This window comes from Callithrix jacchus, chromosome 3 (genome assembly GCF_049354715.1).
Source record: "Callithrix jacchus isolate 240 chromosome 3, calJac240_pri, whole genome shotgun sequence".
Taxonomy (NCBI): domain Eukaryota; kingdom Metazoa; phylum Chordata; class Mammalia; order Primates; family Cebidae; genus Callithrix; species Callithrix jacchus.
Genome location: NC_133504.1, coordinates 153,914,293 through 153,936,997, shown reverse-complemented (window position 1 = coordinate 153,936,997; position 22,705 = coordinate 153,914,293). Strand labels below are relative to the sequence as shown.

The 22,705-nt window shown below is 37.0% G+C and overlaps 2 protein-coding genes across 4 annotated transcripts in view; one reads left to right on the top strand and one right to left on the bottom strand.

Annotated features, from left to right (window-relative positions):
- LOC144581690 (uncharacterized) overlaps positions 1-22,705 on the top strand; it is a 138,217-nt gene that overhangs the window by 57,402 nt on the left and 58,110 nt on the right. The gene's annotated exons all lie outside the window — the stretch shown is intronic.
- Positions 1-22,705, bottom strand: part of PDS5A (PDS5 cohesin associated factor A) — a 157,734-nt gene that overhangs the window by 78,551 nt on the left and 56,478 nt on the right. For all 3 annotated transcript variants that reach the window (XR_013533134.1, XM_078367370.1, XM_078367369.1), the window contains exons 8-16: positions 22,195-22,335; positions 19,104-19,219; positions 15,180-15,274; positions 13,365-13,510; positions 9,666-9,817; positions 7,714-7,827; positions 5,758-5,839; positions 3,553-3,601; positions 3,167-3,306 (exon numbers count right to left, since the gene is read on the bottom strand). Coding sequence is in view for 2 of the 3 variants with exons in the window: in XM_078367370.1 (XP_078223496.1) it covers positions 3,167-3,306; positions 3,553-3,601; positions 5,758-5,839; positions 7,714-7,827; positions 9,666-9,817; positions 13,365-13,510; positions 15,180-15,274; positions 19,104-19,219; positions 22,195-22,335 (1,035 nt within the window). In the remaining variant the exon portion in view is untranslated. The remainder of the gene's footprint in view (positions 1-3,166; positions 3,307-3,552; positions 3,602-5,757; positions 5,840-7,713; positions 7,828-9,665; positions 9,818-13,364; positions 13,511-15,179; positions 15,275-19,103; positions 19,220-22,194; positions 22,336-22,705) is intronic.

Genomic DNA, 22,705 nt, shown 5'->3' with positions numbered 1-22,705 from the left:
GTATATATATCTACTATAGTCTTTATCCTTTATAAGTTATTTTAAAACTAATCAACTCCAATCCTTTCTAGAACAAAGTTAGACATATATAAATTGAAATTAGGTTTCTTTTATTTATCTCTGTAAGTCTGGTCCCAAGCATAGTACTTGATGTTTATATGTAACATTGTAAGAAGGATTATTTATTTAAATCCAATAGGGCAGTGCAGAGCCCTATATATGGAGAAATACATACCCCTACCCCACACACAAAGAATTATGCATCACTCAATGGTAGAGACACATTTTGAGAAATGTGCTGTTAAGGCAATTTCATCATGTGAACATCATAGAATGCATGCACACAAACCTAAATGGTATAGCTTACTACTTCTATGCTACAAAACTGTACAGCATGTTACTATGCTGAATACTTCAGGGAACTGTAACACAGTATTTGTGGATTTAAACATTATTTAAACATAGAAAGGGTAAAAACATAAAAAGATGAAAACACAACATAAACCATATAATGAAAATGCTATATAAAAGATAAAAAACAGTACACCTACATATAGAGCACTTACCATAAACAAAGCTTACAAGACTAGAAGTTGTTCTGGGTAAGCCAATGAGTAAGTGGTGAGTCAATGTGAAGGAAGAGGACATTACTGTACACTTTAGAAACTACTGTAGACTCTATAAACACTGTACGCTTAGGCAGCACTAAACTTACTTAAACATTTTTTCTTTCTTCAAAGATAAATTGGCCTTAGCTTTTTGTAATATTTTTACTTAATAAACGTCAAGGTTTTTTTAGTTTTTAAAAAATTTTTTGGGCCTTCTCTTCCCGGTTCTTCCTGGAATTGGGAAAAGCTGGGTTGAGAGGGCGAAAAAAATAAATTTCTTTTGGAGGCAGGATCTTGCTCTGTCACCCAGGCTGAAATGCAGTGGTGTGACCTTCCTTGGTCACTGTAGACTTAAATTCCTAGGCTCAAGTGATACAGTGATACTCCCATCTCAGCCTCTGGAGGAGGCAGGACTATAGGCGTGCACCACCGCGTGCAGCTAGTTTTTTTAGTGTTCTGTAGAGGCAGGGTCTCGATATATTGCCCAGGTTGGTCTCAAACTCCTGGCTTCAAGTGATCCCCCTGCCTAGGCATCCCAAAGTGCTGGGATTACAGATGCAAGCCAATGTACTGTTTTTTTTCCTTTCTTTTTTTTTTTTTTTTAGTTTTTTGACTCTTTTGTAATAAAACTTAGCTTAAAACACACATTTTAAAGGTGTACACAAAATATTTTCTTTCCTTATATCTATTAGCTTATTAACTTCTTCCTATTAAACATTTTTATTCTATTAGCTTATTATTATTAACTTCTTCCTATTAAACATTTTTATTCTATTAGCTTTTTCCTATTAAAGATTTTCTTGGCTGAGAGTGGTGGCTCACACCTATAATCCCAACACTTTGCAGGGCCAAGGAGGGCAGATTTCTTGAGCTCAGGAGTTCCCTGTCTCTACAAAAAGTACAAAAATTAGCTGGGCATGGTGGCATGTGCTTGTAGTCCCAGCTACTCAGGAGACTGAAGTGGAAGGATCACTTGAATGCAGGAGGTTGTGTGGATCACATCTGTAATCCCATCACTTTGGGAGGCCAAGGCAGGTGGATCACCTGAGGTCGGGAGTTCAAGACCAGCCTGGCCAACACAGTGAAACCCTGTCTCTACTAAAAATACAGAAAATTAGCCATGTGGGGTGGTGCATGCCTATAATCTCAGCTACCTGGGAGGCTGAGGGATGAGAATCACTTGAACCCGGGAGGTGGAGGTTGCAGTGAGCTGAGATCACATCACTGCATTCTGGCCTCAGCGATAGCCTCTATTTCGAAAAAAAGAGAAGAAAAAAAAAGAATCTTTTAGCAACCCTATGAGGTTGATTAAAGTCTACAGATGAGCAAAACAGGGCTCAAATAAATATATTGAATTACTTACTAAAGATCACATTGGTAATAAATGGTATGGTGGAAACCTATGACTCTCTCATAATATGCTGAATAAATGAGGTTGGGTACACTGGCTCACAATTGTAATCCCAGTGTTTCAGGAGGCTGAGGTGAGAAGATCACTTGAAGCCGAGAGTTTGAGATCACCCTGGGAAACATAGAAACCCCCATCTCCACAAAAGGAAAAAAGTATTTTTTTAAAACAGTTTCACTCTGTCACCAGGCTGGTGTGCAGTGGCACGATCTCAGCTCACTGCAACCTCTGCCTCCTGGGTTCAAGGGATTATCCTGCCTCAGCCTCCAGAGTAGCTGGCATGTACCACCACACCCCGTAAATTTTTATATTGTTAGTAGCGACAGGGTTTCACCATGTTGGCTAGGCTGGTCTTGAACTCCCAACCTCAGGTGATCCACCCACCTCAGCCTCCCAAAGTGCTGGGATTACAGGTGCAAGCCACCATGCCAGGCCTATAAAAAATTTAAAAACGTAGTCGGATGTGGATGCATGTGCCAGTATCTAGCTATGTGGAAGGCTGAGGTACAGGATCACTTGAGCACAGGAGTTTAAGGCTACAGTGAACTATGACTGTGACACTCCACTCTAGCCTGGATGACAAAGCAAGACTATCTCAGGAAACAAAAAAAAAAAAGCTGAATAAATGAAGATTTCCCTCCTGATAGCTTCAAGAATACTGTTTTATATGAAATGAGTTCAAGAGTAGAATGAAGACAAAAGTCTAGATAGGAATTTACTTTATCTGTAAATGAAAACAGATATATGGCAATGTTACTGCTGCTAATTTATTGACAAGGATTGTTTCCATTCTAATACATGAAAGAAGGAAATGCATGTGCACACAAGTATTCAGAAAATGCTTAACAGTTACTCAATGAATGTCTACTAAGTACAAAGTACTTTATCTTGTAAAATTCCTAAGACGAATCTCCCTGGCTTAGTTCTCTAGCATTTTCCTGGAATGTGGCTGGAGAGTGAATGGCAGATAGAGAATTAACTTGACAACAGAGTAACTGAGAGTAATTACTCTCAATTAAATTTGTGTAAATTTAACAATAATCACTCTCAGTTAAATTTACACAAATCACTCTGTGTACAACAGGCTTTAATGAAATACATATTTCTGTAAGTAAAGCTAGAGAAAAAGTGTAAAGTATGATTTACTAACCACACAAATATCTGCCTGTTTGCAAGAACAGGTTGGGCTGATTAATAACTCCAATTGAGACCGAAGTTTCTCATCGTCTCCGAGAACTTGGTTAAATTTCTTCACAAAATCTTGTGCTTTCCCAGGGTCAGGCAAATTCTCTATAAAATTAAAAGAGAAATCAGTATTAGAGTAGAAGAAGAAAAAATACTATTCTACTAAGTGAAAAACAGGTGTCATAAAAATATTGTGGAGCCATTAAAAGAAAATCAGCCTGATTCTTAGAAATAAAATTAAGATGAAGGCTCTTTTGTTTTACTTAGCATTAAATCAATAGTCCCATTAGGTAAATAATTTGTCTGTAATGACGTTTATTACATGTTTAGTGAGTAAATAAACATACTCACTTGCTATGGTCATCAGTTTTCCAAACATGGCAGAACAGTTAGCCTCTGACTGAAATTTAAAACAGAAACAAAAGAACAACTAGTTATATATGTTAACAAATTTCTGTAACAAAAATCAATACTCATTACTGTACATTTTTCATGAAGTTAAAAAAACGTTCATCACAATCTGCTCAATGGGAAAATGGTTTTATCACATGTATACACTAAATTAACAACAAGGAATTATAAAGTAGCAACTATTAAGACAAATAGAAGGAAAAAAGATGTTAGGAGGAAGGTATTTTAAAAATCACAACTAAAAAAAAAAAATCACAACTATACAACTTTCATGTGAAAGTTAAATTGCCAGAAGACTGAAAAAAGATCAATGAAGCAATTAACATATAAAATTATCATATCAGAATTACTGTGAAACTACAAGCCACAAAAAAGTAAAAATATAAAGGGTAGAAATTTTGTCTTCTGGAATAGAGTTTTGTTAGCTATTTTGTGGCCCATTACTTAAATACCTTCAAGAAAACTTTCTTTCTAAAATTATTCCCCTTTCCTCTATCCCATATAGCATTACTTTATTATTAGTTTTAATTTATATTAAATTGAAATAATTTAGTTTAAAAGTTAGAAGACCATGCCCCCATGGGCTGTTTTTGTTGATAGTTTTGATGGAATACCGTCATATCCATTCCTTTACGTATCATCTATGACTAATTTTGCAAAGGCAGGATTGAATACCTGATCAGAGACTCTATGCCTCGCAAAATATATGTTTTTGGTATCTATTAATTATTATTATTATTATTTTTGAGACGGAGTTTCACTCTTGTTACCCAGGCTGGAGTGCAATGGCGCAATCTCGGCTCACCGCAACCTCTGCCTCCTTGGTTCAGGCAATTCTCCTGCCTCAGCCTCCCAAGTAGCTGGAACTACAGGCACACACCACCGTGCCCAGCCAATTTTTTGTGTTTTTAGTAGAGACGGGGTTTCACCATGTTGACTGGGATGGTCTCGATCTCTCGACCTCATGATCCACCCGCCTCGGCCTCCCAAAGTGCTCACGCCTGGCCTCCTAATTTTTTTTTAGACAGAGTTTCACTCTTGTTGTCCAGGCTGGATTGCAATGGTGTGATCTCGGCTCACTGCAACCTCCACCTCCCGGGTTCAAATGATTCTCCTGCCTCAACCTCCTGAGTAGCTGGGACTATAGGCATGTGCCACTACGCCTGGCTAATTTTGTATCTTTAGTAGAGAGGTGAGGTATCTCCATGTTGGGTCAGGCTGGTCTCCAACTCCTGACCTCAGGTGATCCGCCTGCATCGACCTCCCAAAGTGCTGGGATTATAGGTGCAAGCCACCATACCCGGCCTCTGTTGATTTATTTTAAAAGTTTGTCAGGCTGGGTGCAGTGTCTCAAACCAATAATCCTAGCACTCTGAGAGGCCTAGGCAGGCAGACTGTGTGAGCACAAGATTTTGAGATCAGTCTGGGCCACATGGTGAAAACACACCTCTACAAAAAAATACAAAACCTAGCTGGGTATGGTGGAGCACACCTGTAGTCCCAGCTACTCAGAAGGCTAAGGTGGGAGGATCACCTCAGCCCAGTGACATTGAGGCTGCAGTGAGCTGTGATCATGCCACGGTGTGATAGCCTGGGCAACAGAGTAAGATCCTGTGTAAAAAAAAAAAAAAGTATACCAGCTCCTCTTCCATTACCCATGTGTCCCTGAGAGGTCTGTATATATGATCCCCTGGTTAAGAACACCTATTCTAGTGAATACACTTAAAAATGTAAAGTTTCCTTCTTAGCTGGCCATTGGCATATTTATAGGATTGATATCTGATATTCACTCTATACTGAGAGACCATGATTCATGCAGTGAAAAAGAAATACGACATCTAATACAATTTCATCTTGAAATTTAATTCTAATTATTTGAAAATTGATGAACTATATATAAACTGTTAGTGTCTGAAAACTTTATGTAAACTAGAAAACACCATTTCTTTGCTCAAACTGAAAAATAAGAGTTTGTTATATTCATTTTAAATGGAAATTTAGCTTAGACAACTACAGAAATTATGTTTAACTGACATTTGGAAAATAAAACGACTGAAATACATTTCTTTGCTTCACTAGATAGAACTACAGAAAATCTGAAAATGACTGTAATAAAATATGAATTTAAACAAATAGTGAACCTACTGTAGGCTGCTTGTGCAAATCCAATAGTTCGCGTACATGACTCCGAAGCATGTTCTGACACTTCCACATTTCATTGAGAGCTCTGGAGAGTCAGGATTATGAAAAAATACATTATATAACAATACTGGAAATTATTCATATTCAGTTTTACAACTTTTTTTGCGGCATGGTGTATACACACCATTCTTCTACATCTACCTAAAAGTTTAAGCACCACAAAATATATCTATTACGATTTAAAACAATTTAGTACAAATGGCAAATATAAGCCTTCTTATGAGAGAAAATATGAGGGGTTTAGAAAGATCAATAGGCAATAAAGAGATTGAAAGATGTTTTAAATACAAGTAGCCAGAAAGTTCTGGTACAAGGAAAGATAAAATGTCAAAGTGCAAGGGACATATAGCAATGTGAAAAACGTGTATATACACACACACACACACACACACACACACACACACATATGCTTGAAGCACAGGGCATATGTGTCTGTGGAGCACAAGGAACCTGGAGCATCCCACAGACACAGATCAAAAAATGAAGGCCTATTACACAGGCTACACGGAGTATACATGAAGCACTACAGACTATTTTGAGAAATGTAGTATCTTAGGAATAACACAGATTCAAGATGCCGAATTTACATTATTGTGCTTATTCTAGACTTTTCTCTCTCCAGGAACACAGGGAATCACAAATTCCTCCATGTTTCCACGTGCCCAAATGACCTCTGAGAAATTACTAATCTCCAAGTACTCTGTCAGTTATTTTGAAATATAAACAAACATCAAAACCTTAAGCCAGGAAAGGCATTAATAATGGTACAACACTATCTTACAGAATTTCTGCAAAACTGGCAGTCTACCTTTTTTTTTTTTTTGAAACAGAGTCTCACTCTGTTGCCCAGGCTCATGATCTCAGCTCATTGCGATGTCTACTTCTTGGATTCAAGCAATTATCCTGCCTTAGCCTCCCTAATAGCAGGGATTACAGGCGTGTCCCACCACGCTCAGCCAATTTTTTTTGTATTTTTAGTAGAGAAGGGGTTTTTACCATGTTGAGCAGGCTGGTCTGGAATTGCTGACCTCAAATGATCTGCCCACCTCAGACTCCCAAAGTGCTGGGATTACAGGGGTGAGCCACTGTGTCCAGCCTAAAAATGCAGTCTTAATCTACCAAGCAGGAACATGTAAGAAGCCACAATGGCAAACAATCAAAATCCTAACCCAGAATTTTCTCTCTTTTTTAAGACAGAGTCTCACTATGTTGCCTAGGCTGGTAGAGCTTCTAGGCTCAAGTGATCCTTCCATCTTGAGATCACAATTCTTAATGACATGACTCATTTACACTGTGTATTTTTGAGAAAAATTACATATACTATGACGTACAACATGATATAGATGTATATACTGTAATATTTACTTAAAAAAAATCTATTAAAGTGAAATGCCCACACATCCTGGTTGGCCTGGGACAGTTTGATTATGCTGGTTATCTGGGCAAAAATATCAACAGTGATCCCTTGTAGTCTGAAAATAATCTAGTTGAATAATCAATCACATGGCCATCCTACAAAGAGAAGATCTGAATGTATTTACCCAACAAAGAACCAGTATTCAGTTATTAGGCTTCATATTTAGTTTGGAAGGATAGGATAAAGCACCAGTAGTTTTAGACACTAGTCACAGGTATTCTGACATGGTCATTTATTTGAATACCTGAAACCATCCTACTATTGTTCCAGCTGCCAAATATGCCTATACATATAAGAGTAAGAATAGTTTTGGTGTTAACTGAACTATTTTATAAATCATAATATTTTGTCTATAAATATTTACCTGAGGTTCTTGATTCAAATATAGAAGTAGCAACAATCCAACCAATAACAATTAGATAAGATAAAGTTATTTTATGAAATCTTTTGGAAATCCAGCAGTTATTTGAAAAGTAACTTACTTTACAGCATTTGGATCCAAACTAGCATATAAGTAATACAAGCATTTCATTCTCTCTTCTGTTTCCAGGTTGTGGGGGACAAGATACTGAGCAAAGATTTTCTCTACCAACAGTCTATGGAACAACAACAACAACAACAAAAAACTAAGTAACACAATTATTTTATTTTTAAAAAGCAATATATATTTTTTTTAATAGGGTCTTGCTCTGTTGCCCAGGCTAGAGTACACTGGTGTCATCTCAGCTCACTGCAACCTCTGTCTCGCATGTTCAAATGATTCTCCCACCTCAGACTTACCAGTAGCTAGGACGACAGGCGGGTGTGACCATGCCCGGCTAATTTTTATAATTTTTGTAGAGACAAAGTGTACCTATGTTGCCAAGGCTAATCTGGAACTTCTGAGCTCAGGCAATCCACCCACCTTAGCATCCCAAAGTGCTAAGATTATGGGCATGAGGCACCTTGCCCAGGCAATATTTAAAGTTTTAAACATCTTGTGCCAAGATACCATATCAAGATAGTAGCTATGTGTGTACATACAATGGAAGATATCAGTTTATAATGAGTTCCTTCCTTGGAAAACTTTCAGTACAATTTAACTTTAGAGACACGGTTACTATATGTGGCTTTATAATTTGTCAGTATAAAACATTTGTTCCAGAAAAGTTAAATTCTATTCCTAAACACATGGTGATAGGCTGTTCTGCCTGTTCTTTAGCAGTCTAGAGCAACAGCAAACTCATTAATGCAACAAATAAAGCTATGATCTGCAGTACAGCTAATTATTAAGAAACTCATTAATTTCCTCTGATTACCATTTGGTCCATTTCCCATGTTGTCACATAATTAAAAACGGGAATCTTCCTTTATAACACTTCCTGAAAATAAAGATTTTCCTGTGTACATTTCGTCTTTCTTCTCTCCACAATCTAAATTCCTTACCAATATTGGGATATCCTTCTTGCTAGTATCTATTGCTTGTATCTATCATTCAGTATTACTGGATTAAGAATATATGAGGTCTCTTCACTAACAAATACATATCCAGTGATGCTAAAGAAGTCAGTCTAATTAAACAAAACATTGGAAACTATTTTGCACAAACCAAGTATTATTAATATGATCCAATATAGAATTATTATTTTTTGAGATTGGGTCTCGCTCTGTCATCCAGGCTAGAGTGCAATGGCAAGATCTTGACTCACTGCAACCTCCGCCTCCTGGGTTCAAGCGATTCTCCTACCTCAGCCTCCCGAGTAGCTGGGATTATAGGCAGGCGCCTACATACCCAGCTAATTTTTTTGTATTTTTAGTAGAGACCGGGTTCACCACATTGGCCAGGCTGGTCTCGATCTCCTGACCTTGTGATCCGCCCGCCTCAGCCTCCCAAAGTGCTAGGATTACAGACGTGAGCCACCACACCTGGCCTCCAATAAAAAATTTTAAGTAATATTCAGAAAATGAAAACAACTTAGTAATTCCTCTATTGGTGGTGGTGTAAAAAGGAAAGTAGCAGTTAATTGAACAGTGCTCTATTGCCACACATTGGGCTAGGATGCTTTACGTTCATTATTTAATTTAATCTATATGACGATCTGTAGGAAAGGCATTCTTTTTGCTTTTTATATAAAACTGAAGTGCAGAAGAAGTTAATGAACCTGTTTAAGAGTACACATCTAAAAAAGAGCAGAGTGAACATTTGGTCTCAGTTCTGACTTCAAAGACCATGCCTATTTCACTATTATAAGGCTACCTTATAATTGTCGAGAGTCTTGTTTAAACATAGGATAAAAAAAATGTAAAAAGTTATCTCTAAACTTGTGAATTATTAATCAAGTTGAATTAAGTTTATTTTATGAAGTAAAAACATAAAAATAAGTTACTAAAATATTAAAGACATTTTTAAAAGTAGTTTAATACTCAACCATTCTTATGAACATATTAAACTCACTTGTCGTCAATGCTGTTCTGATAATAAATATGCAAAAGTTTGTCCTTTATCCAGCTGACTTTCTCTGCAGCTTCCTTTCCTGCTTCACCATGAAGACAGTATTTCTTATAAAGCTGAGCCAGACCCATCATAGCTTCTTTTCTTACTCGCCACTAAAAAGCATAAAATTAATTAGAAGAGCAAGATACCAAAACTTTGTACTAATCTCTAAAGATTGCCCTGACTTCATTAGGTTGTACAGTCTTATGTGTATCTTTATAGACAGGCAAACTATTTCTTCTCAGAAGAGGGTTTAAAAACAATTTTGAATCTGTTCCTATTTAGAAATTTTCCAATGCAAATATTGCTAAATGATCTACCTTTTTCTTTTTAAACAAATGAGGTTTGGTTATGTTGCCTAGGCTGGTCTCAAATTTCTGGGCTAAAGTGATCCTCCTGCCTTAGCATCCTGAGTAGCTAGAGTGATGGGTTACTGATTTTTTATTTCCCTTGAAACTCAGTAATAATCTTAAGGGAGATTTCATTTGATACTGAAAGAAAATTCACCAAGTTTTAGAAGTGATTATAATTCCCCTTGCAAACAAAAGCCCTATTATCTGGAATGTTTTAATTGCCAGTTACATGCTTTAGATATTAACTTAGGATAAGAACAAAGTTGACTATCAAGAATTCTGGGCAGGGTACGGTGGCTCACGCCTGCAATCCCAGCACTGTGGGAGGCTAAGGCAGGTGGATCGCTTGAGCTCAGGAGTTGGGGAACTGACTACCCAGTGAATCTAAAATTCTAGTGAATCTAAAATTGTAGTGAATCTAAGAGTTGAGCTGGCTGACTACCCAGTGAATCTAAAAATAAGCTCACCAAGCTGACAAGACCTGCCCACTCACACAGAGCTTCCAATCGGCTGTGCAGTGATTCAGTCAAAAATCTGACCAAGGGCGGGGGCAGTGGCTCACACCTGTAATCCTAGTACCTTGAGAGGCCAAGGCAGGTGGATCACCTGAGGTCATGAGTTCAAGCCTGGTCAACATGCTGAAACCTCATCTCTACAAATTAGCTGAGCATGGTGGCATGAGTCTGTAATTCCACCTACTCAGGAGGATGAGGCAGGAGAATCGCTTGAACCCAGGAGGTGGAGGTTGCAGTGAGCAGAGATCGCACCATTGCACTCCAGCCTGGGCCACAGAGTGACACTCTACCTCAAAAAAAAAAAAAAAAAAAAAAAAAAAAAAAAAAATTAAAGCATCATCAGACCTTTGTGGAAAGGTTTCAACAGTAAAGAAAGGGACCAAAACAAACAGGCCAGAGGAGGAAAACAGGACTCAGTGCAAACAGAGATAATACAGGCAATAGAAGAAACTTTCAAATATTCTCAGGGAGATAAGATTTTACACCATAAAATAAGACCCAGTTCCTTTGAGGAAGAAAGGAAGGAAGATAGGGAGAGAGGCAGGGAAGAAAGGAGAGAAGAAAGAAGCAACGAAGAAGAAAAGGAAGTAAAGGAGGGAAGAAAAAAGGGAAAGGAGGCAGAAAGAAAGTAATATAGAAAAATTAATGATTCAACCTGAGGAAACTGATTTAAAAAGAAAAAAAATGAAGAAAAATTAGATAATGAGAGGTGCTTCCAGAAATTAAAAATGTAGATGAAGTAAAACAAAACAAAAAAAAGGTTAAAAAATGAAACTATCAGTCCAAGAATTTCAACATCAAATTAAAGAGCTCCCAAAAGAGAGAACAGGCTCAAGCCTGTAATCCCAGCACTCTGGGAGTGAGGAGGTGGAGGCAGGCAGATTCCTTGAGACCAGGAGTTCAAGACCAGCTTGGGCAACATGGTGAAACCCCATCTCTACAAAAAATACAAAAATTAACCAAGTGTAGTGGGGCACACTTGCAATCCCAGCTACCTGGGAGACTGAGGTGGGATGATCACTTGAGCCTGGGAAGAGGAGGTTGCAGTGAGCCGAGATTACTCCACTGTACTCCAGCCTAGGCAACAAAGTGAGACCCTGTCTCAAAAAAAAGGACCTTAGTGATCACCATAAATGAATTTCCTTACATTGCAAACCTAAAAGGCAAATGATTTATCTAGTTAGCCGAAGACTCTGTGAGACTTTTAGAGGTTGGGAAGGTTTAATAGGGTAGGAAAGAAAGGTTGTGAGAGAAGAGACAAGAAAAGAGACCATGAAAACTTAGAATGAGGACCATCAGAAGATGTAAGAAAAATAATAGTGAAAAAAGATATCTGTGTTAAAAAAAAAGAAAAAAGAAGGTGAGTGTGGTGGTGGGTGCCTGTAGTACCAGCTATTCAGGAGAATGAAGCAAGAAGATCACTCAAATCCAAGAGTTCAAGTTCAGCCTGGGTAACACAGTAACATGCCACCTCTAAAAAAGAGGGGTGGGTGGGAGTATATTATCTTTGGTATATTTAAGTCAATAGTTCTTTGTAATTTTTTGTAACATTTTCTCATTTTTAGGCCACTTATTAGATGGAATAAACTTTGTTCCTATATAACAGGTTAGCAAAAGTCTTTTGACATTTCTTACATGAAATTTAAAAAAAAAATGAATAAAATCTTAAGAGTAAATCCTGTTCTCAAATTTCTAGAGAAAAAATAATTTTTTTTCCAGAAAGGCTATAAAGAAGGTCATCTAACTTATTAAACTAAAATCCAGGTCAGAAAATATTGTACAGTTTCAGTTAGGTAGATTCATTTATTCAACTTTCTGAAACTATGAAAAAACTTTAATAGTAGTAATTTTTTTTTTAAAGGGGGAAAGGAAGAATGCCAAATAACCACTAGGGGGAGAGTAATTTCATTTAAACTAAAGCCAAGGGGAAAAAAATCTTCAAAGTCAGAATTACTAACACTGTTGAAAAAGTTAAAAAGGTATCCACCTTTTTTTAAACGTTTACATAATATAAAATTTTAAAAGTTAAAAATTAAAGAATACCTCTTGCTATATTGTAAAACCACAACCAATATTACTTTTCTACCCTGAAATTATAATACTCGGTTGCAGAGGAAAGTAATTTCCAACTACAACTCTAATAAAATAATAGCATGTTGCAAGGCAATCATGAAACATGTTAGAAAGATACCTAATCAGCCTGCCTTACACTTCTTTCTCTTGTTTATAGCTGACCCTATTCCTAAGTAGTGTCTTAGCACTATTTTTCCTTATCAATCTATGTTTTTAACTGCCTCAAATGCAGAAAAATCACAGGAAATATAACTAAACACATAACCATCACTACTGTCCTTAGCTTGGGTTATTAATATGTAAACATTACTTTCTAAGGAAGTGATATTCTTTAGTACAATGAATAACAGACCTAGCTAAGTTATATAAGAAAATCATATTTGCAAATGTTAACTATAAGAGTAGACAATCCATTGCTATTCTTCTGAAACTCATCAGGTAAGTGAAAAGGTAAAATTTTGATTAACTTAGTGGTTCTCTTATAAAGGTATGCTAGAAAAAAAACCCATGCTTAAGATCTCAAAAGCTATAAAATCCAATGTATCAATTCATAAGGATAATTAAAAGATATACAGGAGACATACAAATTATGAGCTCTTTATCACTGTTAATTTGATTTTCACACAGAAAGACATTAAATTTAACAGAAAATGACACGAATTGTATTTAGCAATTTAAACACAGTAAATTACATAAGAATAAAATGCCTCAGATTTTACCCGTTTATCCAGTGTTCTTTCCCTTACAAAGCCAAGCAGCTGATCATTTACTAAGGCCAGGTCTCTCTTGGCCGCTGTTATAATAGTAACAATGACATCATGACGAATAGCTTCTTCTGGATCATGTGATCTAACCTTTAAATATTCTGTAATAACAGAAAAAAACTTAGGCCGAATGTTAGCTATGTAATTTGTCATGATTCAGAACAGCAGAACAGAACAGAAATACATGAAGTTTTTGTCCATACTGAAGCAATGTTGGTAAATATCGCACGAAATTAAATTACGTTATTTTTATAGCAACAGTATTCTACTATAATCACAAAACTGCACTTAAAACTCTAAAGTTGGCCAGGTATGGTGGCTCACAACAGTAATACCAGCACTTTGGGAGGCTGAGGCAGGCAGATTACACAAGCTCAAGAGTTCAGACCAGCTTATTCAACATGGCGAAACCCCATCTCTATCAAAATTAAGAAACAAAACTCATCAGCCAGAGGTGTGGTGGCCCGCCCCTGTTGTGCCAGCTACTTGGGGTGCTAAGGAGGATCACTTGAGCCCAGAAGGCAAGGCTGCAGTAAGCCGATTATCACACCACCACACTCTAGTCTCAGTAACAGAGTGAGGCCCTGTATCAAAAAACAAATAAAAGAATAATTTCTCCGCAGGTGCTTTTTCATTAAAAAAGAAACAATAAAATAAAAACTTCATAGTTACATCTTTTTTCTTTTTTGAAACAGAGTCACCCAGGTTGGAGTACATCAGAGTGACCTCGGTGCACTACAACCTCTGCCACCCAGGGTTTCAAGCAATTCTCATGCTTCAGCCTCCAGAGTAGTCGAGATTACAGGCATCTGCCACCATGCCTGGTTAATTTTTATATTTTTAGTGGAGACGGGTTTCACCATGTTGGCCAGGCTGGTCTTGAACTCCTGGCCTCAAGTGATCCACCCACTTTGGCCTCCTAATGTTCAGGGATTACTGTCGTAAGCCACCATGCCCATAGTTACATTTAATAATGTATTTTCATCAGTTATCCTAAAAAAGTCAACTGACAATGCAGTATCTATATCAGTTTGAATTTCAGTTACAAATTAAAAGGCTTAAAAGAAAAACAGTGAAAATGTTTACGGTAATTTAGGTAATAGGCATATACCAGCAAATTATACAATATAAAATCTGGAATATTTTAGAGACTCTTTAAAAATTCTTAAGTAATTTTTAATACAAACTAAACCTAAACAAAGAAAATGTTATTTCCCCTGTTCTTTTTGGTAAATAACAGCCAATTGATAGAAATCACTTATGTGTTGCTTCCAAATAGGTAGATTTAAATGCTCTAGGTTCAAAACAGCAAAAAATTCTAGTCTAGGGCAGAAGATAATCACATTCTCACTTATTATTAAATGCTACTATATTTAATTATATAGACATAATGATTTCTACCCAAATCCAATGTCTTGGGAAATATGTTACTTCCTTGAATTATGTTTCTCAAAAAATCTCAAAGGATTAAAATATGAAGATTTTAAGCTAGGCATTCATTGTGGCATCCGCCTGTAATACTCAGGAGGCCAAAGTGAGAGATCACTTGAGCCCAGGAGTGAGAGTCTGTCTCTTAAAATAAATAAATAAAAAGATTTTAAATGTAATTTTATTATATGAACATGAAATCATTTCTTAGTACACAACAAATAAAAACCTGAGACCATACCAGAGTAAAAACCTATTTGGAAAGTGAAGTTAGGTCACAAGCGACATCTACAATACAGTTGTGTGATTATGCTAATATGTGTAATAAACAAGCTAGCTTACCTGTGAGATCCTTTGCTAAATCTGGGTGATTCATTAAGCAATGACTGGCAAATTTCACACTTTCTAATCTCACAGGAACATGAATGTCATTAAATCTACATAGAAAAAGATTGCTAAATATTAATTGTAAGGCAAAATAATTCTCAAAGGAGGTGTATCTAACATGAAGATGCTTACAAACAGCAACAGTTACTGATTAGAAATTTGTTATGAGTTAAGGTATTCTGAAGAAAGAATATAAAGTACACTATAAGGTGAAAAGACACAATTTCATTAATATATTTTACCAAACAGAATTTCTTTACCATGCTAAAACAAACAGTATAAACAAACACATACCTCAACCCAAACTACATGCTTTATGGAGCTAAAAATCTGAGAACTTAATATTATGCTACAAAATAAAAAATATTCAAAGCACACAAAATCTGCTTGAAGAATAAGTTTATAGGAGATTCCAGGCCTGGTGGCTGACGCCTGTAATCACAGCACTTTGGGAGGCGGCGACAGGTGGACTGCTTGCACCCAGGAGTTCAAGACCAGTCTTGGAAACATGGTAAAACCTTGCCTCTACAAAAAATACAAAAATTAGGCAGCCATCGTGGCATGCCCCTGTAGTCCCGGCTACTACTCAAGAAGCTGAGGTGAGTGAATTGCTTGTGCTCAGGAGTTCAAGATCAGTCTTGAAAACAATAGCAAAGCCCTGCCTCTACAAAAAACACAAAAATTAGCTGGGGGTGGAGGCATTCCCCTGAAGTCTCAGCTACTTGGGAGGTTGAGGTGAAAGGACTCCATGAGCACAGGAGGTCAAGGCTGCAATGAGCCATAACTGTGCCACTGCACTCCAACCTGGGTAGCAGACCCTGTCTCAAAACAAAACAAGACAAAAGATTTATATGAGACAAACACTGGGGAACTTGAGGTAAAAAGCAAACCATATATAAAAAGCAGATCCAGAAGTTCAAAGATGAGTGCAGAAAATGTGGGTTACTAGCTGGGCGTGGTGGCGGGTACCTGTAATCCCAAATACTTGGGAGCCTGAGGCAGGAGAATCGCTTGAACCCAGGAGGCAGAGGTTACAACGAGGAGAGAGAACGCCACTGTACTCCAGCCTGGGTGACAGAGCGAGACTTCATCTCAAAAAAACCCCCCCAAAAAAAAAACCCCAAAACTGTGTTACACTGCCTTACCACACGTTTCTTCAGCCAGCACCAGCTAGTATTATAATGCTTGCTTTTTTGTTTTTGTTTTTTTTTTTGGATCCAGAGCCTTGCTCTGTCACCCAGGCTTGGAGTGTAATGATGTGATCTCTGCTCACTGCAACCTCCGCCTCCCAGGTTCAAGCAATTCTCAAGCCTCAGCCTCCCATGAAGCTGGGATTATAGGTACACACCAACATGCCCTGCTAATTATTGTATTTTTAGTAGAGATAGGGTTTCACCATGTTGGCCAGGCTAGTCTCAAACTCCTGGCTTCAAGCAATCTACCCACCTCGGCCTCCCAAAGTGCTAAGATTACAGACATAAGCCACTGCACCCAGCTTACAATGCTCTTTTAAAGGTTTAGTATACTATAAGAGTTCAATTAACATGAAACACAATACATAAACTCAAAGCTGCACATGTTAAGGATAAGGTAAGGAACTCTCAAATTTAAAATAGACTGATGGATAATGTGATCTGAAATAGCTGAAAATATTTTTATTTTTGAAATAATCTCAAAAAATAACCAAGTAAACAAAAGTTTTTAAGTAAATGTCTTAATATCTATGAGCTCCTACATTGTTACGCAGATATAATTTTCATGCATTAATAAAATCTTGAATTTAGAATTTATAGTTCTCTAGCTGATAGAGAAAAATTATACATTATTAATGATCAAGTAATTACAAAGTATCAAAACACTTAATGCTGTAATTACAGAAAATAATGCTGCAGAGACATTACTACAAGTTAGCAGTGAATGTAAAATAACAACTGTCAGAAACCTCTTATGGGTGATTTCATTTTTATAAGTAATATTTGATGTCCATCCTGGGAACTCCCTATACCAGGATGAATATCAAATATTTATTGTAAATAATTTAAGCAAAATGATTCCCACCATTCAAAATTCTCACTATTCCCACCATTCAAAATTCTCACAGAGTCACATTTAATTATTCAAATATTCAGCATTTATTCTACTAAGACCTTCAAAATGGCATGTTCTGGACAAGTAACTGCTAAGATAGCATTATAGCATTGTCAGAGATTTCTCAGAACTTAGGATTAGTAAGAGAACTATTATGGTGAATTTACTTCAAGAAAAATTCTGGCACCAACTTCTAAATCAGTTGAACTAAACAATGGGGAATCTGAAATATCTCCAGAATATTAATAGTAAATATCTACTTTACAATCAGCTTTTGAAACATAACACGTAAATAGAATGCGAGGAGGAATTTAATACATTTCATAAATTTGTCAACACTACAATTAAGCCAAATAGAATTCAGTCACTCTAAGCTCTTGAGAAGAAACATTAAAAACTACCTGAGTTGGCTGGGCGTGGTGGCTCACACTTGTTATCCCAGCACTCTGGGAGGCCGAGGTGGGTGGATCACCTGAGGTCAGGAGTTGGAGACCAGCCTGGCCAACATGGCGAAACCCCGTCTCTACTAAAAATACAAAAATTAGTCAAGTGGTGGTGGTAGGTACCTGCAGTCCCAGCTACTTGGGAGGCTGAGGCAGGAGAATTGCTTGAACCCAGGAGGCAGAGGTTGCAGTGAGCTGAGATTGAGCCAGTGCACTACAGCCTGGGTTACAGAGCGACACTCTGGTTCAAAAACAACAACAACCAACAACAACAAAAAACAAAAAAACTATCTAAGGGCAACATTTTCCATTTAAAAATCATAAAATTATACCAAACTAGTTAAAACACATCATACAATGTGTGCAGGTTAAGTTACAGACCCAAAAGACAAGCATGAGTAAATGGAAAAGTTGGTAAGCTGACAAATGGCATAGGTTCTTAAAATTCGATCAGTATGTATTCAGTTTCATGATTTAAAAATCTTAAGACTTAGACTATCGGCTGGGCCTAGTGGCTCATGCCTGTAATCCCAGCACTTTGGGAGGCCAAGGTGGGTGGATCATGAGATCAAGAGATCCGAGACCATCCTAGCCAACATGGTGAAACCTCCTCTCTACTAAAAAATATAAAAATTAGCTGGGCGTGGTGGCACGCACCTGTAGTCCCAGCTACTCGGGAGGCTGAGGCAGGAGAATTGCTTGAACCCAGGAAGCAGAGATTGCAGTGAGCTGAGATTGCACCACTGCACTCCAGCCTGGCGCCTGGCGACAGAGCAAGACTCTGTCTCAAAAAAAAAAAAAAAAAAAAAAAAAAAAGACTTAGAATATCCAGCAATGCTATTTATTCTAATTACTTTCTTTTTTTTTGAGAGAGTCTCACTCTGTCACACAGGCTGGAGTGCAATGGCTTGATATCGACTCACTGCAACCTCTGCCTCTCAGGTTCAAGGATTCTCCTGCCTCAGCCTCCAGAGTAGCTGCAGTTACAGGCGCTCATCACCACACCTGGTTAATTTTTGTATTTTTAGTAGAGACACCATGATGGCTGGGCTAGTTTCCTGAACTCCTGACCTCAAGTGATCCGTCTGCTTCAGCTTCCCAAAGGGCTGGGATTACAGGTGTGAGCAACCACACCTGGCCATGACATGATTTTAACACAGTGTTATGCAGATAAAATATTAAGCTTTGTTCATAAAAAATTTTTCCTAAAATTTATTCTATAAGGATGGCAACAATGAAACCAAATATGTATCAAAGAAAGTTTTGATATGTACAGTTTTAATCAAATGGACTACACCCTACTGACTATTCTCCAAAATATAAACTTCATTAATGTATGTTCTCTTACCGTCCAAGAAAACATTGCCAAAGAGGACGATTCTGTGTCGCCAAATCAGAATCTTTGGAACCAAACAATTTAGCTAGAAGCCGAACAACAGCTAATCGCTCTTCTCCATCATTGCTCTAAGAAGAGAAAACAGAAAGTGAAGCCTGAGCCTTAGTAATCAGATTACAGAAAATATATTGAAACATTCTCAAGAAGATACAATTTCATATTTCTGCTTATAACTGTGAGAAGTTTAAAATATCATGTGTTCTCATTTAGTATGCAGAAATTGATTTGATTTCATGTTAGATCATCTGGGTTTTTGCTCTTGTTTCACACCCTGCCAACTGCTAATTTATGCCTTCTTCACTGATTAATTGCATTCTACACACTGGTTATAGACATTGTACAAATATATCATTCACTTCTAACATTAAGAAACCTATAAAAACTTCTATGAAGGACAAAGCTACAAACAATTACCACTCTAATAAGCTTACTTTATAGGAAATCTGCAATTTAAGTTCCAACGTAAGGTTTTGATATACAAAACTTTAATGAAGTATCCCCTACTGACTGGAGAACACTACAGAATTTCATGACTCATGAAAATTCATTTTAAGAGCAGCACAAGAATTATAACACAATCTGAAGGTCAGCTGAATTAAACACTATAAGAGAGTAAAACTTCATTGTTTTCTAGTAAGATTCTCTTATTTTCTTATCCTGAAATAGCATATGCAATAAAAATTCTGTTCCAGTTTCAGTAATGATGCCATGTTTTATATAAAATAAGTTAGTCTGAAACCATATGGTGTGTAAAACTTCTTTTCAAAAATTATATTCACTAGGAAAATAAACACAGAATCTAAAAGCAACTGCTAATTTTTTTAGGTGTTCAAATACAATGTGTGGCAAAAGCAATACCAGATATCCAGTAAACAAATCCATTTGGGAAACAGAAGTAAAAATAGAAAAATAAAGGCCATGGGATAAAATATTTTCTTTATGAATGTTTTAATTATCAACAGGGGTTTTGTGGGGAAAACAGGCACACTTAACTAATGTAAAAATGAAAATTACATCAAGTATTAACTATTTTAATTATAAATGACAAAAATCATTGTCTGTTAAAGAGGCAGAGTCTTGCTCTATTGCCCAGGCTGGAATGCAGTGGCATGATCATGGCTCACTGCAGCCTTGAACACCTGGGCTCAAGTGATCCTCCCACCATAGTCTCCTAAGTAGTTGGGCACACAGGTGTGCATTACCACACCTGGCTAATTTTTCATTTTTCTGTAGAAACAGATTCTCGCCAGATTGGTCTTGAACTCCTGGCCTCAAGCAAGTCTTTCACGTCAGTTTCCCAAAATGCTGGGGTTATATGGGCATGAGGTATCACACCCGGCCTGATTTTCTCTCCTTTTTTGTGTGTGTGAGACAAGGTCTGGCTCAATCACCCAGGTTAGAGTACAGTGGTATAATCTTGGTTCACCATAACCTCCAACTTCCAGGCTCAAGCCACCCTCCCACCTCAGCCTCCCCAGTAGCTGAGACTACAGGCGTGTGCCACTATACTCAGCTAATTTCTGTGATTTTTGTAGTGAAGGGATGTCATCATATTGCCCAAGCTGGTCTCAAACTACTGGGCTCAAGAGATCTGCTTATCTATGCCTCCCAAAATGCTGAGATTACTGGTATGAGCCACTGCACTTGGCCCAGCCTGATTTTCTTTGACAAAATTTTTCTCAAGCAAAGTGACAATAATGCAGAGTAGCACAATCTTCTAATAAGTTCAATTTGTTAGCCAACATGACTTATTTCTTAAAGAAAAAGTAATCTATCCCCTAAATATGAAACAACAAAATACATGGAAATTTTATTCTAATTGCAAGGAAATATTTTACTAGATCAGTGATTATGTCAAACGAGGTGACATTTCACATCTATAAACTACAGAAATAAAACTAACTGAAAACTCTCCCTTCTGCTATTTATGAAAGTCAAAATATATTCCTTGACTGGCTCAGTGGCTCATGCCTATAATCTCAGTAATTTGTGAGGCCAAGGCAAGAGAATTGCATGAGGCCAGGAATTTGAGACCAGCTGGGCAACATAGTGAGAATCCCTCTCAACCCCCCCCACAAAAAAAAGAGAGAGAGAGAGAGAGAGAAAGAGAGAGAGAGACTCAGATGGCAGGATCATTTGAGCCCAAGAGTTCAAGGCAGTAGTAAACTTTTACAAATGGCAGAGGGGTGAGAATCATGAATTCCTTGCTCAGTTGTCAATAAAAAATAGATACACTATTTTTAGGACAGTAAAATTTCTGTCGTTAATCTGTACCATGAAAAAGTCCTAAAGTTATAATCAATACCATATGAGGATTCCATTTAAAATATTTTGATGTTCTAAAACATATCTAACTAATAATAAATACCGTTTAATACCAATCTGTAGGCCAGGTGCGGTGGCTCACGCCTGTAATCTCAGCACTTTGGGAGGTTGAGGCGGGTGGATCACCAGGTCAAGAGATCGAGACCATCCCAGCCAGCGTGGTGAAGCCAGACTCTACTAAAAATACAAAAATTAGCTGGGCGTGGTGGCATGTGCCTATAGTCCCAGCTACTCAGGAGGTTGAGGCAGGAGAATTGCTTGAACCCACGAGGCGGAGGTCGCAGTGAGCCAAGATTGTGCCACTGCACTCCAGCCTGGAGACAGAGCGAGACCCCATCTTAAAAAAAAAAAAAAAAAAAAAAGAAAGAAAGAAAGAAACAAAAAAACCAATGTGTACTACAAATTTCTAGGATAATGTCATTTTTCCTATCTATTGCTTGTGCCACTGTGATTACCAGTAGATATTTAACCATTAGATTATAATTTTGCAATTAAATTCTATCACCCAGGTAACAGATACTGTTTTATTCAAGTGATTCAAAATATAAACCTCAACTAAATATAAAAAGAAAAACTCAAGTCACACTTCATTCTTCTACGGTTAAAAATTCCACAATTTTTTTTTCCTGGAAAGTTTAAAGGGCTTGAAAATTGGTCAATTTTACATTGTACCTGCTCTAGAAATAAAGAAAATTAAAAAAAAAAATGTCAATCTTACCTTAAGTTTGAATTCAAGCTGTGGCATGACAGATAATAATAAATGAGGATCTATAGCAAAAAGTTCCTGAATCAGATCAAATACATGTTCTGACAAATCACTTACTGATGATCTTCCCAGCACCAGGACTTGATTGAAAAACTATAGGAGATATTAAAAACAAAAATAAAATATCCAGTTCATTTTAAAACATGGATATATTTTTATAAACGTGCAGTTTTGAAACATGGATATATATATATATATATTTTAAAACATGGATATATTTTTTATAAACGTGAATTTTAGTAATTCACACAGGCACAGTGGCATATTCCTGTTTTTTTTTTTTAAAAAACAATCGAAGGTCATACAAATAGGTGTGAGTTACTAATATATAATAGGATAGTCATCTGAACAGCAGAAGAAATAATTTCCTAATAATATCAAATCATAAACGTTACAAAGAGAGAAGCAAAAAAAAGAATGGTTTGTTGGCTGTATTTCAAATATGGACATTTCTAGGAATCTT